This window comes from Coturnix japonica, chromosome W (assembly GCF_054131305.1).
Source record: "Coturnix japonica strain WE chromosome W, WE-NBRP24, whole genome shotgun sequence".
Taxonomy (NCBI): domain Eukaryota; kingdom Metazoa; phylum Chordata; class Aves; order Galliformes; family Phasianidae; genus Coturnix; species Coturnix japonica.
Window position 1 is genome coordinate 6,298,193 of NC_140701.1, and position 18,242 is coordinate 6,316,434.

Genomic DNA, 18,242 nt, shown 5'->3' on the forward strand with positions numbered 1-18,242 from the left:
GTTCAAACACAAATCTGAAGTTTAAAAGTAGAAAATCAACCTCGTAAGAAAATAATCTGTTCTACTTAGCAAAAGTAAAACCCAAAAGACAAGCTGGATATTTTGTGGGCAGAAAGGTAGGTAGGTAGGAGTTTTTATTTCTGTGAAAGGTCCTGGTGGCGTTCAACTTTTTTGACATTCTTGCAAATGATGTTAGCTGGTCCATGTCACTTGTTCCACCCTAACCTCAGTCCCAAAACAAAAGGGGAACTCCCTTCTGAACCTTCTTCACTTCATTTCAGATGTCCTTTCTGCTTGATCTCCAACCCACCCCCCACTCAGGAGAAAGATCCCCCTCTTACACCCTACCATCTTGCCGCATTCTGATGTTGTCATCAGCCTTCAGCTTGTTGTCATCTTTGTACCACTGGCTCTGAACCTCATCGTGTGAAATCTCAGACAAAAGATGCACTCCCATATTCATTCACTTCCACATCTTCCAGTGGTTTAACAATCTTGATATCTCCAGCTGTGAAACAGTAGAGATATATTTGTCAGGGTATTCCCAGAACTGAGTGCAGCATCTTTTCCTTACACATATTTGCATAGAAAATAAGTAGGATTATGTTTTATTCTAAACCATCATCCATTCCTGAGTCATTTCTCTCTTCAACACAGTCAATGCATTATTGCCCTTGAACTTAAAGATAGACTTACTAGCTACAATGGAGCTCCCTGCAAACAGTTTTCATGGAAACCAGAATCTCATTTATTCCAAAATCTGTGAAGCAAAATTAAGGGTAGAAAAACAATGGAACTGAATGAATCTTTAGGGTCATTTAGTTCCAGTCCCCCTGCTATAGGCAGGGACACCTCCCTCCACATTAACTCTTCTCCTCAGGGTCAAGGCTTTTCTCAAATCATTCTCCTCTAAGCCTGTGCCTGTGCTTGGCATTGCCCTGACCCAGGTGCAGGGCCTTGTACTTGGCCACACTCAAGTTCATGAGGCTGCCAAGGGCCCACCTCTCCAGCCTGTCCAGGTCCCTCTGGGTAGCATCCCTTCCCTCTAGCACATCAACAGCACCGCTCAGCTTGGTGTCATCTGTAGACTTGCTGAGGGTTCATTTGATTCCACTGTCCATGTTGCCTACAAAAATGTTAAATAATGTTAAAAAATGTTAAATAATAATAATAATGTTAAATGTTAAATAAATAATAATGTTAAATGTTAAAAAATGTTAAATAATGTTAAAAAATGTTAAATAACACTGGTCCCAACACCACCCTCCACCTGGACACTGAGCTATTGACTGCAGCTCTCTGAGTGTGACCATCCAGACAGTTCCCTATCCTGCAACTGGTCCATCCATCAAAACCATTTTTCTCCAGTTTGGTGACCAGGATGTCATGCAGGACGGGATCAAATGCTCTGCACAAGTCCAAGTAGATGATGTCAGTTGCTCTCCCATTATCCACTGATGCTGTTACTCCATCATGAAAGGCCACCAAGTTTGTCAGGCATGGCTTGACCTTGAGGAAGCCATATTGGTTACCACCATCACCTCATCTTTATTTTCCAAACTATGCCAAGGAGAACTAGACAGAACTCTACAATGTCATGTCACTACAAACCTGTCTGAATCATTGGCTTCTCTGCATGCTCATCACTAGTCTCTCCTTAGCTTGTGTGCCCACAATGTATGGGGAATGTCAGCCACAAATCTTACCTAGGGGACATCTTTGCTTCAAAATCCCTTGAACATCACACAATCCCTTTTAACTCTCCAGGTCTGCACTTCTTTATGTCAGAATCAGACCATATTTCTGTGCTGCTATTTCCCTTTCCTTCTGAAGGGCCTGGATACAACTTGGATTAACCTCAGGAGCAGAGTTCCTGCATAAAACAGCCTGTACTGAAACAGCAACCCAGCCTGTTTGCAGACTGAGAGAGAAAATGAGAGTTCACCACCTGTGAATAATGAGACTTCTCTTATTTCCCTGGGAAGTAATGCCCACTTTTTTACTTTGACGGAGCTCCTTCCCATCCTAGAAGGGAAAATATCAAGTCAAATCTACATTAGTCCTTCCTTCTCTGCAATGGGCAAAGGCAGCCTTCAGATCTATGCTTAATTCACCCAATTCCCTAGAATTAATGGAACTGTACTTACTGGAACATATGCTGAAGCTTAAGCACAGTGCAGTGTTTTCAACATGTAGGAATGGCTATAGAACATGCATAAATTCTGGCTGACATATGACAGCTTAAAGCACTGCAGAGGACTGTTAACAAGCCAGTTTGGACATCACCTTGAATAAATGACGTTATCCCCAAGTAAGGGAAGGAACAGCTGAGCACCGGGGAGGTACACAAAGGGCCAGAGCAAATTCTCACACTGTCAGGTGCAAAGAAAACTGAGATTTCACCCTAAAACCCAGTTCACAACAAGGCTACAAAATCCTGGCTGAGAATTTCTGAATGCTCACCAGTTGTTTCCAGCTCGAAGGTCATCTTCTGGCCAGCAGCCTCGCAGATGTATTCTCCAGCATCTTTCCTCCCCAGCTGCTCCACAACCAGACGCCGTGTTTTGCCCACAGATTCCAGTTTGAACTTTCTGGAGGAGGCAAGCAGTCTTCCATCCTTGTACCATTTTACTTCGCTTGGATCCTGTGCTACTTCACAGCTGAGGGAGGCACTTGCTGCCAGGGCAGCACTCACCTCTTTCTGCACCTGCTCCTGGTTTATAAACACAGGTTTTGGCTCTGAGGGAAGAAAAGAAAAAGTATTGACTGAGGGACTGAAATGAAACCATCTTGCAGGTCTGTATGTACAGGTTGGAACAGGTTTAGGTTACCACTTGTGCCCAAACTAATAGCCTTCACTAGAGAATATCAGCTCTTCTGTTGAAACAAAGTGTCTAATCTAGGCAAGAAAGAACCTAGGAACTGAAGGAACCAAGAGGGTCCTTGAACACCAGTCCCATGGTTGCAAGTCACTATGCAAACATATTGAACCCAAAAGAACATCTGTCCTGCAGGTAACCAAAATCTGAGTTCCTTTTACTTAAGACCCACTGTGAAACATCAAAACACATAAACATGCAATAGTCAAACCACTGGCTGCCTTTTCATGACCCAGAACAGTACTCCTGGCTTCCTGAACAGACTCCTCATGGCCTCTACCATTGCCACAACTGTGACTGTCAAAGGCACAAAGGAAATATGCTCACCAACGCAGTCCTTTGTTCTTTGTGTGTGATTTGCAGATATCTATCTTACTTTGAGCTCTGGCAATAGTCAGCTCTACCAGGTCTCTTACTGTGAGTAGCAGACTCACCTATCCAGATGCAGCCTCCAACATAAAGGCATAGTAAAAAGGCAGTGTACTACTAGGAGAAGTTCCTGCTTCTCCTGCCATGAAAGGCTGCACGCACAACATGCACTCCAGCCTCACTGCACATACTTATCTTAGTCAAATGTTTCGGTGAACAGGAATTACAGTTTGGGATCTCAGGCACAGGAGAGATTTGAATAATATCTTGAATATTGCTTCCATTGTACATATATCAGTAATTATTATTCTACAGACAGACTGAAACAGGTCTTTGTGCCATACTAAAACCAAATACTTTCTAAAAAGCCACTCACTCAAGTATAGGGAAAAAACCTCAGCAGAGACTACTGCAACTGGATCACTGTATAATAGAAACTAGATTTTACTTTACTGTTCTCTGCTGTATTTCATACAACACCTGTCTTACCTGTGACATCAATCTTGAAGGTGAGTTTCTGGCCAGCAGCCTCGCAGCTGTACTCCCCTGCATCTTTCTTCTCCACCTGGCTCACCACCAGCCAACGCTGTTTGCCCTCTGACTCAGCCTTGAACTTCCTGCTCGAGGTGATCAGTTTCCCCTCCTTGTACCATTTCATCTCCGTCTTCTCCTGGGCCACCTCGCAGCTCAGCGTGGCATTTTCTGTTGGTGCAGCCTTCACCTCCTTCTGCACCTTCTGCTTGTTGATAAAGGCATCCTCTGCTTCTGGAACTGGAAAACATTGGGTAAAATATACATTAGATATGAACAACTTGTGACTGGAAGACATTAAAAGTTGCTTCTATGTTGTATTGGACCATTTCCTGGAGCAACACTGCTTCACAGTGTTTATCACACATTATAATGCATCCTCAGCACAGTCCCTATGGTCATCCCATCCCTCTGGGTAGTCTTTACTATCAGCTGGGACTCCTAATTTTCAGATTCCTTCGAATGAAGACAATGACAGATCTTCTTCTGTCTGTCTTTTTGATATTGCTCCACTCTACACTGGATATCAGCCAAGTACAGCTCAATTATGAAGACCTCAAAATCAGGAAACCATAGAAATTTAAGAGCAGAAAACCATCTTTTGACTCTACCCTATTGCAATGATATAGCCCTTAATATGGTGAATAGTTGGCCTACATTAGATTTTGTAGCTCGGTTTTATGCACAAAGCATGGTTTTCTACTCTCAGCAACCCCTGATTCTTCAGAGAACTGGCTGAGGTCATCTCCTCTTAATACCTAACACATATAGAAGAAAGTGTTTAAAGCCCACCTTACCCTTTGTGTCAACAAATGGAGTTAGCATCAAAAAGATAGCAAGTGTAATTAGTTAGGCATACACACTTCAGTTAAGGTGATTCAATTAATCACCTTGCTAAGTGGGATCGCTTGATATGTTGAATCTTTTATTGATTACTTTAATGACTGCTTTATCTGGTTCTCCTTTTACCAACAACTGGTTGCTGAGAGCGTTCATGCTAGTTCCTATTTGAGGCGTGGGAGAACAGATAAACCCTAAATAAATGGGCTTCCATTTCTATTCCATGGTTTGCCCTACAAAAGGCTGTACAAGTGCAGAATATTTATGATGCACTTACATCACGGACTTCTCTAGTGCTAGCCAGCTTGTAACAGCAGAGCAATTTTGAATAAGCTTCCTATGCTTGTTTGGGTCCCAGGAAAGATCCCAGGGTCCTGATGTTGATACCAAGACAGAGGCTCCAAGCATGAATGCAGGACTAGCAGGTGTGAGGGGGATTGACATTGCCGTTTATTTGCAGTGGAGACATGGAAGACCACTCATTCAGATCATTCATGCAAGCATCTTCAGGCATACCCAGCTCAGGTGACCGGGAAGGCTCCTGCTCCCCAGCAGTCATGGCAAACCCTTCCATGACCTGTCCCCCATCTCCTTCCTCCCCGCTGTCACTCTGTGAAGCCTTCTGCTGCCATCCCTTTCCCTTCCTTCATGGCTTTCTCCTCTGCATGCTGTCTGAATTCTGAGTGGCAGCAGCTGCCCAGGAGGGTAAGTTCAGCTCAAGGTCCTGTGCTGCTGACCGTTGCAGTACGTGCAATCCCAGGATTCACACCACAGCTCTACCACCAGCACTGCAGTCCACTGAAGGCGAGGGAGCAGGGCAGCAAGCCAATGCAAGAATGCAGTTGATACACTCTACATTTGATCTCCCTGCTTGTATTGACTGCAGAAGCATCATTCTCTCCGCCCATCTTCAACAGCCCCTGTTCTGACTGATGATTTTCAGGGGAGGTTCAAGTTGGATGTTAAGAAAAACTTCTTCTGAAGAGGAATGGTGATGTGGTGGCACAGCTTTGCAGGGAGCTGGTGGGGTCACCATCCCTGGGAGTGTTCAATAACCATGGAGATGTGGCACTGAGGGACGTGGGCAGTGTGCATGGTGGGATGGGGTGAGGCAGAATGTGGGGATCTTTGTGGTCTTTTCCAACCGCAATGATTTGATGAAGATCAGAAGGCTTGCTTATTAGCAAGACAACAAACATGGCCTAGACCAACCAGGTGATACAAAACTTCTCACAAATGCAATGGAGCTTTGGCCCACTTCAAATAAGGATTTCAGCATGCACCACAAATACTGAGATAATGAGATGGCAGAATCAGCCCTCTTTTTACTCTAGTTTTCTATAGGTTTCCAAGGTGTGCAGCACTTGTTTCTTTTAAGCAAGAAGGTCTAATCTGCATCCCGTAATGCTCAACACTCAGCACCTAAACTTTCAACATGTCCTTAAAATGGGATTGTTCTGTGCTACCAGTGGAACCCTGGGGTAGAGGAACCCTGAAAAGCTTTCTGAGTGCAATGGTAAGAGGACAAATTAAGACTCAGGAAGCCATTGCACTTTGGGAGAAGCTAGTAAGATGAGGATTTCTGTAGTGAAAGAGCCAACCACTCCAAGAGTACTCATAATCCCTCCTGACTTTCACACCACATCATTTTGCAGTGAGGGCTGGACTTGCACGTCATGTTACAGTGGTACACATGAGAAATACAGCAACAGTAGCTAGGCAAGCACTCTCCACGTATGGCAGAGGAGGAGGTATTACATTACCCTGTGCAGCCATGAGCTCATCCGGTCTGAAAGAGAACAGAAAACCTTTGGTTTCTGAGGCAAACAGCTAATAATAGCCCTCAGCTAGCAAAATTCAAGCGTAAAAGCACTACATTGCTGTGTTTTCTCCCTACACCTCTGCAATAAGACGTGGGCTGGCTTTGGCTGCTGAGGATTAACTTGGTTGATTCCAGCTGTTGCCATAGTCTTTCTGTCATTGTTCATATTTCATTTTCTCTGACAGATACCTCCCAAATCTACCCTTTCTGTAATCCACTCTTTGCTGAAACTGCCAGTTTCCTGAGCCAAAAGCATGAGCTACACAACTCACGGAACAGATCCAAAGGCCCCAGAATCACATCCACGTGGTGTGGGAACAGTAAGAGCTGATAGTTTAGAGTCTACACCGCAGGCAGCAGCAAAACTGTCTACTACAGGAGCAGAGATATATTGCACACCAGGGACTGAAGGAGCAGAATGCCCCAAGATGGAGAGAGCAAAGACTGCAACCTTTACAAGGGAACAGAACGCAAGCTATGCCCTGCAAGGACACCAGGTCTGTGTGAGCAGAAAGGCAGTAGACTCCCAGTACAGTTGCTCCTCCACATAGCTGACCAAATGCCAAACCTTGACCAGGATTAAGCTCCAATGTGTTCACTGTCATAAGAAAGAAGAGGAGAAAACAGATTCCCTGTCCTGATCAGCTCAGAATACAAGACAAGAACTGTAAAGTTAACAGAGAACAAGCTGACTTACGAGCAAAAACCAGTAGAGTGCAGCTACAAATAAAACAGAAGACAAACCCTCGTCATCAGCCAGCTCACTAATGGTCACTCAGAATGCAGCTGATGTGCTCAAGGCTATGTGGAGTCTAAGTTAAAATTTACCGGATCTTGTGCAAAATATACTGACACCAGAGCAATCTCTACTGCAGCTGGAGTGAGAGATCTGCCTCCATGCTAAACTCTCAGACTAATGAGAAACGTACAATTAGAAAGGTATCAATGGATTCATGACTGGTCATTACATTTACAGAACATGGAACGAATGGTCGTCAACATGGGATTCAACAAACCAAAGGCAAGTGCAGTGCCTCTGACTAAAAGTTCTTAGGACACCAACAACCAAACCTCAGTGCAGCCACAGTAGAGATCTGTAACTACTACTGTTGAAATATCAACTGGTAGAGCAGTGTTGCACATTGTACAAATCACAGTTGGACATCCATGGACAGCTCATTATAAAAGTAGTCGTAGGGGAAGAGCTGGATGAAACACTGTTAAAAACAAATAATCATTTTAGCTGCACGTTTGTAAGCATTTCTTTTCATCCTCCCCAAAACAGTTTCATGGCAGAATCAAGAGGACACATTCACACAGACGTTTCCACAGCCAGACTATGGAATAATCAAAGAATATCAACCAAAATGTGTTTCCTACCAGTTACATGAATCCTGAAGGTGAGTTTCTGGCCAGCAGCCTCGCAGCTGTACTCCCCTGCATCTTTCTTCTCCACCTGGCTCACCACCAGCCGACGCTGTTTGCCCTCTGACTCCACCTTGAACTTCTTGCTCGAGGTGATCAGTTTCCCCTCCTTGTACCACTTCACCTCCGTCTTCTCCTGGGCCACCTCACAGCTCAGCGTGGCATTTTGAGTCAGTACAGCCTTCACCTCCTTTTGTACCTTGTCCTTGTTTGTAAACAGGTCTTCTTTCTCTGCAGGGACATCACAACAGTCACACCGTTTTGCTGTAGTCTGCTGCAGAGCTAACTCCAGTTCCCCATTTTCACTATACTTGCCCTTCACAGGGACCATCATGATGCCTCATTAAGACAGGAAAATACTTTCCCCTCTATTTTGCCTTGGGAAATGATAGGCATATCATTTCATATCATTTCATATCATATCATATCATATCAGAAAGCTAAACATTTTGCAGTCTGATAGCAGATTTGGACATGAGATTTAGAACACCTGCAAGCACTGCTGAACCTCCTCCCTTCTCTTTTTTTCTTCTCATGTCTCTCTACATTTCCAGTAAATCAGAAGGGAACGGCCCTCTAGAACAGGTTGCCCAAGGAGACAGTGGATGCTCCATCCCTGCAGGCATTCAAAGCCAGGCTGGATGTGGTTCTGGGCAGCCTGGGCTGCTGCTTGGCAACCCTGCACATAGGAAGAAGGGGGTTGGAACTGGATGAGCACTGTGGGCCTTTGCAACCCAGGCCATTTATGAGTCTGATTATTGGCATTTTCCACCTAATTGTGTCATTCAAATTTTGTAACCAGATCTCTTCAAACACCTCCCCTTTTCTCACTCCTTGCATGCCTGGTGTGCTCTTGCACTGTAACCCTGCAGACACCAGCTGACTACAAGAGCTGCACAAGTTATCCTCCTTGCCTATTGTTTTTTGCAGTAATTCATTCCTGGATGGAAAAGCACATGTAGAAAAGTGTAGCTATGACACTACATGACAAAGAAAGTCCTATAGCCAAAATGTTTTGCACCAGAGAGGCTGTCAGTTGATCCTCCAAATGCAAGACACACAAAATGAAGCATTCCTTTATCTCCAGGATTTCAAGCATTTTCTCACCTCTGACTTTCACTTGGAATGTTGTTTTGTCATCTTCTGTTCCACAGCTGTAGCTCCCTTGGTCTTTCAGGGTCACATTTTTGACCATGAGCTTGCGGTGCGTCCCCTGGGAGATGATGGTTGTCCTCTGGTCCTGCTTCACCTCTGTTTGATCTTTCTTCCATACGACAGCTCCGCTTGCAGCTGACACCTCACACACCAGCTCCAGGTCTTCAGAAGGACTGACTGATATTTCTGGAGTCGTTTTGGGCTTCTTGACAGAATTAATGGCTTCATCTGAAGAAAAAAAGAGAAAGTGGTTTACATCCTGACTCAGGCTTATTCAGCACAGCATTAAGATACAGTTAGAGCTGATTGTAATGTCTCTGCTCATTACATTTGGGTGATCGAGTTTCACCTCTGGAGGTACTCACATACAAATGTGTGCTTGATTCTCCTGTGTAAGGAAAGAGTAAGTTCTATGCAGACAGTTCTTATTTCTTTTAATCAATTCTGTATTCTGCACATGTTCTTCTGAAGCTAAAATGAAGGCAGCTAAGTAACGTGTTTGCAATACATGAACAAACCTATTCAACACCTTGTCTCTAAGCTAACAAGCAGCGTTTGATGAGCACATCAGTATTTCATGCCCTTCATTCCATCCAGACAGAACCTGCCTGAGGAGCAAGCTGATGGCTGCCAGCTACAGGCAGACCTAGCTTAGTAATGCATTTCTTAGAGCAACAACTGTTGCTTTCATTCACTGAATATAACAAGGCCAATTGCTATGCCAGGCACATTTATGGCATCAGTGAACAAATAATTCGTTAAAAATTGTAATAGACAGGAGCCATCTATTCTTTTAAAACTAGGCGACCAAAGAACAACAGTCCCTCTAGAGTCAAGCTGTGAAGAACTAATAGCACCAACATATATCACATAGATAGATTACTTCCCTGCCCTAAGACCATCTTGTGACCATTTGGTGCTCCTAATTTAGCCCTCTTGATGGCATTTTGTCTGAGCCATGCGACATTTTGTGATAGGAGTTACTGCTAGTGTTCCCTTAACCCTACACCAAAGTAGGAGGTATCCGTTTGTCACGGGTTACTTAGATTTACCTATGCCCGTGACAGGGGAAGCCACCCCACGGCCCCCCCCCGGGGCCCGGAAAGGAGGGGGAAAAGGGGAGTGGGATAAAACAGTGACAATCTAAGGAGGAAAAACTTATTTTACTAAATATGATATTGAAATACAAGATAACACAATATAATATAATTAAGGCTAACAAATCGAACGAAACACAGAGAGAGAGAGAGTCTCCGAAAACCGAGAGGCCTACTGTGAACTCTAGGCGACACGGCTGGAACGCTTCCCACTCTCCGAGAAGTTCGAGAGAAGAAGGAGGGCACTCCAGCCTGGGAACGAGATTATATAGAGTCCTGGTCCCGTGACTTATTGTTACTCCCATTGTTCTCTGGGATATGTAGTCTTCTTCTGTGGACTGCACATTCAACAGAAGTATCCATACTTGACATGATGTTATGATGTGGAATACTGATGGCAAAATTACAAAATTACAAAACCATGACATTCCACCCCTTATTCTACATTATTACATCATGGTAAATATATATATATACATATATATACACGTATATATTTACACAATGTAAAATTGTGATAGCTAAATAGTAGAATTGCATGTAACATAACTAAATGTACAACTATAATAACTAAAATACACTACACATGCAAACATATATATAAAAATACATAAAATTATTGACTGCACTCCCCCAGCATCAAATTCCCTTGTGGCACACATTGAACATCCCCATCCTTCTGCATTACCCACCAAGTGCACCCAGGTCCCTGGGCAAAGACAGTTCCACGGATAGGTTTGCCCTTTCCAGAAGCTGGAAGGACCCAAACAGCTTTTCCCAACATGTTCTTTACATGTATAACAGGGACCTTATCTCCTTCTGCAGTGTGTAGGGGGCTAGATTGACTAGGACCATCACGATTGACAGATCCTCTAGTATTGACCAACCAAGTGGCTTCTGCCAGATTCTTCTCCCAGTGCTTAAATGTTCCACCACCCATTGCTTTCAACATAGTTTTCAACAACCCATTATATCGTTCAATTTTACCAGAAGCTGGTGCATGGTAGGGAATATGATAAATCCACTCAATGCCATGATCTTTGGCCCAAGTATTTATAAGAGAATTTTTGAAATGTGTCCCATTATCAGATTCAATTCTTTCTGGGGTGCCATGTCGCCACAGGACTTGTTTCTCAAGACCTAATATGGTGTTTCGAGCAGTTGCATGGGGTACTGCGTATGTTTCAAGCCACCCAGTGGTTGCCTCTACCATAGTGAGTACATAACACTTACCACTGCGAGATCGTGGCAAGGTGATATAATCAACCTGCCACGCCTCCCCATATTTATACTTTTGCCATCGCCCTTCCTCCCAGAGAGGTTTCATCCTTCTGGCTTGTTTAATTATGGCACATGTTTCACAATCATGAATAATCTGCGCAATAGCGTCCATGGTTAAGTCCACCTCTCGGTCTCTGGCCCACTTATATGTTGCGTCTCTTCCTTGATGGTCTGAGGTCTCATGAGCCCATCGAGCTAGAAATAATTCGCCCTTATTCTGCCAATCCAAGTCGATTTGAGCCACCTCAATTCTAGCAGCTTTATCTACCTGATGGTTGTTTTGTTGTTCTTCAGTAGCCCGACTTTTGGGCACATGTGCATCCACATGACGCACCTTTACAACCCTATTCTTTGTTCGGGAAACAATGTCCTTCCATAGTTCAGCAGCCCAAACAGATTTTCCCCTCCGTTGCCAGTTATTTTGTTCCCACCGCTGTAACCACCCCCATAAGGCATTTGCCACCATCCATGAGTCAGTATAAAGATACAGCATTGGCCACCTCTCCCGTTCCACAACATCTAAGGCCAGCTGGACAGCTTTTACCTCTGCAAACTGACTTGATTCTCCCTTATCTTCAGTGGCCTCTGCAACCTGTCGTGTGGGGCTCCACACAGCAGCTTTCCATTTGCGATGCTTCCCTACAATGCGACACGATCCGTCAGTGAATAGGGCATATTTCTTTTCATTTTCTGGTAATTCGTTGTATGGTGGGGCCTCTTTAGCACGTGATACCTCTTCTGCTGGTGATGTTCCAAACCTTTTATCTTCAGGCCAGTCCATGATTACCTCTAGGATTCCTGGACAATTGAGGTTTCCCATTCGCGCTCGCTGTGTAATCAGCGTAATCCACTTGCTCCAGGTGACATCGGTAGCATGATGGGTGGAGGGAACCTGTCCATTGAACATCCAGTTCAGCACTGGCAGTCGAGGTGCCAAAAGGAGCTGTGTTTCAGTAGCCCGACTACTTCGGAAGCAGCCCGAACCCCCTCATACGCGGCTAAGATCTCCTTCTCAGTTGGAGTGTAGCACTCTTCAGACCCCTTATATGATCGACTCCAGAATCCCAGGGGTCGGCCTTGGGTCTCTCCTGAGGCTCTTTGCCACAAACTCCAAGTGGGGCCTTTCTCTCCAGCAGCAGTGTAGAGGATGTTCTTTACATCCTGTCCAGTCCGTACTGGCCCCAGGGCTACAGCACGGGCTATCTCTTGTTTAATCTGTTCAAAAGCCTGCTGCTGCTCAGGGCCCCATGCAAAATCATTCTTCTTCCGCGTCACCTGATAAAGGGGGCTTACAATGAGGCTGTAGTTTGGAATGTGCATCCTCCAAAAGCCCACTGCACCCAGGAAAGATTGTGTCTCTTTCTTGCTAGTTGGTGGAGACATGGCAGTGATTTTGTCGATCACATCTGCTGGGATGTGACGACGTCCATCCTGCCACTTTATACCTAAGAACTGAATTTCCTGGGCAGGTCCTTTTACTTTGCTTCGCTTAATAGCAAAGCCAGCTTGTAGAAGAATCCGGATTATCTGCTCTCCTTTTGTGAAAACTTCTTCTGCTGTATCGCCCCACACAACAATGTCATCAATGTACTGCAGGTGTTCAGGAGCACCACCCTGTTCCAGTACAGTTTGGACCAACCCATGGCAAATGGTTGGGCTGTGTTTCCACCCCTGGGGCAAACGGTTCCAAGTATACTGAATGCCCCTCCAGGTGAAGGCAAACTGTGGCTTGCATTCTGCGGCCAAAGGAATAGAGAAGAAGGCATTGGCAATGTCAATGGTGGCATACCATTTGGCTGCTTTTGACTCCAGCTCGTACTGGAGTTCCAAAATGTCCGGCACAGCAGCGCTCAATGGGGGTGTGACCTCATTCAGGCCACGGTAGTCTACTGTCAGCCTCCATTCTCCACTGGCTTTACGCACTGGCCATATGGGACTGTTAAAAGGTGAGTGAGTTTTACTGATCACTCCCTGATTCTCCAACTGGCGAATCAAATCATGAATGGGGAGCAAGGAATCCCTGTTGGTGCGATACTGCCGTCTGTGCACTGTCTTTGTAGCAATCGGTACCTGCTGCTCTTTTACTCGTAGCAGCCCCACAACAGACGGGTCCTCTGACAGGCCAGGCAAAACAGACAGCTGCTTAATGTTGTCCATGTCTACAGCAGCTATCCCAAAGGCCCATCGATACCCCTTAGGATCCTTGAAATGCCCTCTTCTGAGGTAATCAATACCCAGTATACATGGAGCCCCTGGGCCAGTCACAATAGGATGTTTTTGCCAGTCTTTGCCAGTGAGGCTTATTTCAGCCTCCAGCACAGTCAATTCTTGAGAGCCCCCAGTCACTCCAGAAATATGGATTGATTCTGTCCCTTCATGACTGGAGGGCATTAGGGTGCACTGTGCACCGGTATCCACCAGCGCCTTATATTCCTGTGGTTCTGATGTGCCAGGCCATCGAATCCACACAGTCCAATAAACTCTATTATCCCTTTCCCTCCCCTGACTGAGGGCAGGGCCCCTCTATTGGTTACCTGTGATGACTGGAGCAACTCCACTGGTGGTTGGTATGTCTAGTAGTTCTTTCACCCGTGCTCGTAGTGCAGAAGTGGGCTGATCATGCCACTTCCTCATGTCTTCTCCACGGTCACATAGGTAGCGCCACATGGAAACACGCGGTGCAATCGTACTGTTGTTCTTTGCTCGAGCTGGGAAGCGTGTGTGTTTAACAGCTGAGACTTTTGATGATGCATGTGAGGAGTAGGACTGGACTAGTTTGATCAGATCCTTCATTAGACCTGGTGGCCCGTACGAGGATTGACCTTCATCAGTTGTTTCTGATACTATTACGGGATCATTACTATTAGTTGATGGAAACAATTTCTTTCACATTTCATCTACTCGGTTTTCTAGCCGTGAGATGGCAGAAACTGCGGCATGCAGTTGGGGGAGCTGCTGATCGGTGGTTTGAAGCATTATAATCAGCTCAACAACTCGGGGCCATCTGTCCACGAATCCTTTAGATCCTGATACCAATGACTGTGCAATTCTCTCTGGTGCTGTACTTGTGATTTTCTGCCACATGTCAGGATCGGCCCTCACTCTCTCAGGGTCAAGTTCGCTTGGATCAGGGCTGTACAACATTTTCGCCATGGCCAATTCCCTCAGGCGCTGAATACCTTTTTGGACGGTATTCCAACTATCAAATTTAGGCTTCAAAGCATCCTTATAGGGGTACCTTTCTCTCACGGCTTCTAACAGCCGCAACCAGAGAGTGGCAGCTCCATCCGAACATCTGCTAATCCCTCTGTCGATACCTGCATCTTGGGCAATGCTTCCTAGTTGGCGAGCTTCATTACCATCTAGAGACAAGCTGTTGGCCCCGTTGTCCCAGCAGCGAAGCAACCAAGCAAGGATGCCTTCATCTTGACGCCGTGTGAACTCCTTTCTTGAGCCTTGGATTTCAGTCAGCTTCAGAGGTCGACAATAGGTGATTTCCTCCTCATCATCAGTCTCTTCTTCATGCCTCTTGGTTTTTGCCTTTGCTTTTTTCGGTACTGCTCCATGCCCGGCACCTGGGTCTTCTGCTGCCCCCCCCTGAGCTTCTCCTTCTTTTCGTTCTAGACGCGTGGACACCCGTTTCCATTTCTTGCCTTCCACAGGGGCAACTGATATTGCTACTGATGCCTCCTGTGACTGATCAGAATTAACTTGGGCTTGAATCTCAGATCGGAAACTCTCTCTCTCCAGAATAGTATGATACAAAGCACGGTATGCATAAGCCAAACCCCACATAAGGTTTACCTCCTTAGATCTCTGACCCAAATACTCACTTAATTTCTTAGGGTCCCTTAGGTGTTCAAGAGTGAAATCCCATGACACTGCGGGTCCCCATGCTTCTAAGACTTTTCCTAAACCTTTCCATATTCCCTGCCAGTCATCATTCTCTGGTTCTGGAGGAGACTTCCGCATAGAACGAATGCATAGGAACATATATGCATGCATTGATAGTGATAACATGAATGCAAGTATGAACCCTATCTCAGTTATTGAAAAGCGTGTGGAAATCTGAGAGTACAACCTAAATAAAAAGGGTTTTTTTAGCCTGTACAATGAATTAAACATGGTGGTGTTTGTAAAATTGCCTGTTCCATCTGGGATGCAAGTATTTGTAAAATTGCCTGTTCCATCTGGGATGCAAGTGTTTGTAAGATTCACAATTCCATCTGGGGTGTAGATGCCAAAATTCTGACCATACCACATCTCGTAAAAGTACCAGGCAGGTGTCTCCATCAGTATCCACCTTATTAGGCTATATACCTGCACAATTCCACAACACCAAATTATGGTGTTAATAGTTGACCAATACTTTAAGAAGATCATAATTGCTTTCAATCCCTTAAACAGAGCAACTGGGATGAAGAGTGGATTCATAGGTGGCAGGCTCTGTAAAAGTCAGAGCTAGCTAGCTTTGCTCTAAGGGAGAAAGAAATCCCTTTGTTTTCTACACAAAAGTTAGATAGCAATGCTGAGAATGTGCAGCAGCCCTTAATGTTGACAATTTGTCTGGTATTTCAAGGTCACGTTCTCCGTGAGCAGCTACGGAAAGATAGCACTCCCAACGCTCCCGTAACGAAGCTCTTTAAGAGCAAAGAGAGAGTCGTTCTAAAAGCTAAAAAGCTCTATGCCCGCATCCTCCACCAAAAATCTGTCACGGGTTACTTAGGTTTACCTATGCCCGTGACAGGGGAAGCCACCCCACGGCCCCCCCCCCGGGGCCCGGAAAGGAGGGGGAAAAGGGGAGTGGGATAAAACAGCGACAATCTAAGGAGGAAAAACTTATTTTACTAAATATGATATCGAAATACAAGATAACACAATATAATATAATTAAGGCTAACAAATTGAACGAAACAGAGAGAGAGAGAGCCTTCGAAAACCGAGAGGCCTACTGTGAACTCTAGGCGACACGGCTGGAACGCTTCCCACTCTCCGAGAAGTTCGAGAGAAGAAGGAGGGCACTCCAGCCTGGGAACGAGATTATATAGAGTCCTGGTCCCGTGACTTATTGTTACTCCTGTTGTTCTCTGGGATATGTAGTCTTCTTCTGTGGACTGCACATTCAACAGAAGTATCCATACTTGACATGATGTTATGATGTGGAATACTGATAGCAAAATTACAAAATTACAAAACCATGACATATAGTCACATCAGCAGCTATTTCAGCTTTCAACTTGATGATCTTCCAAGCCAAAACCTGAGCAGATGGGCATGCGCCAGAGCACATCAGTTCTGCTCATTATCCACTGAATGATGCATGATATGTCAAAGTAGATACAGACACCCCATAAAATTCAAAAGATGGTCCTAGCAGCAAGCTTTATTTTCTCTACCCACTTCCCCCTCATAGAATCTATTCTTTCTCCAACTAATTAACTCATGAAACAAATGAAATTAGAAAAGTTTCCTTATTTCAACAGATATGCAGAGAATGTTCCATTGCTGAATGGCTTTTGAGTGAATTTCCCACTTTGCCCAACTCTTACTTGATCCCTTCCTGATGCTGCCCTCACTTCCTCCTGCATGAAAGGTGTCATCTGTTGTGCCACTTCACCAGTATCCTTACGCATCTCTGCCACTATAAACTGATATTTACACTACAACAAAACAGAACAAGGAATTCTGTTTTTCTTCTGACCTACAAAGGAATCTTATCCAGATAAGAAAACACCTTACCTTCAAGATAGATGAAACAAGCTTCTGCTGTCCTTATCTATTGATTTGAGTACTTCTTCCCTAGAATCCCGTCATTTACCTGAAATAAAAGAAAAATACTCAAATATCTGTGTACAGAAAACTCGATTTTTTTGGTAAACAACACTCCGAAATCCTTTGACGGAGTTCCTGAGCAGCGGAGTGATTAAACCAACAACTGCTTTACCCTTTCTCTTCTTGTAAACAAGTGACAGAACAGTAGAGACCACGCTGCAAAAATGCCTCAAGAACTCAGAAACACAGAGGGGGAAAGTAATTGACTGCATTCACACCCTTCCTGTCACAGAAAAACCAAGTCATCAGCTTTGCAGACATCCCGTTCAGACAACCAGCAGTGTTAACTCAGACTTGGAGAGTTACTGATCATAGGAAATAATTCCTCTCGTTGGATTTCATATGGATTCATTTGCTTCCTCAAGGTCGTCCTGACATTCGGCAATTTCCTTCAGCAGCATTTCAATCCTTTTCACTTCTGCATCCTTCTGCTGTAGAAATATCACATTCCAAACAGGATGAACCAGATCATTTTAGAAACGATTACAAGCCAAGTTGCAATAAGCGTCCTTACATTACTGCACCTCTTTCAGATTATCCAGAGAGGCTTCTTGCTCCATCAGAGCTTCTTCTTTTCCATGGAGCTGCAAAAATCAAGGGGAAAATGTTGAAATAGCTCCAAAACCTGTTCAATTTTCACTTAATGCCAATTTGGCACTATAAAAAAAGAAAAAAAAAAAAGGTTGTTGACTGCTATACCTTTGAAGTAGTATCACTCCAAAAAATGATGTACTGTTTTCCTCTGAAATCTCTCTCTGAAATCAGTTAATTCAAACACGGTTGGAGTTTTAGTAGCTGAAGCTGGATCCAGGTTTGGAAACAGCTGTGACTCCTTTCTCTCCCTGAGAAATGTAAGACCTGTGTCTCCCTTCCAGTGTTTGAAAAGACCTGAGGTGCAGTGAGAGGAGCCAGAGAGTGTTTCTTCTGCTGCGTTTTATTCCTCACAGAGTGAAAATAGTCACGTCTCAGAGGTGTGAGAATAATCCTATGAATTTTGTGACCAAAGCTTTT

The 18,242-nt window shown here is 44.6% G+C and overlaps 1 protein-coding gene across 1 annotated transcript; it reads right to left on the bottom strand.

Annotated features, from left to right (window-relative positions):
• Nucleotides 1-351: 351 nt before the first annotated feature.
• On the bottom strand, nucleotides 352-16,675 carry LOC146754419 (myosin-binding protein C, slow-type-like). The gene is made up of 3 exons (XM_085527566.1): nucleotides 16,660-16,675; nucleotides 2,464-2,739; nucleotides 352-508 (listed from the first exon to the last, which is right to left on the bottom strand). The coding sequence occupies exons 1-3, from the start codon at nucleotides 16,673-16,675 to the stop codon at nucleotides 435-437; spliced, it is 366 nt and encodes a 121-aa protein (XP_085383692.1). The 3' UTR covers nucleotides 352-434.
• Nucleotides 16,676-18,242: the final 1,567 nt, after the last annotated feature.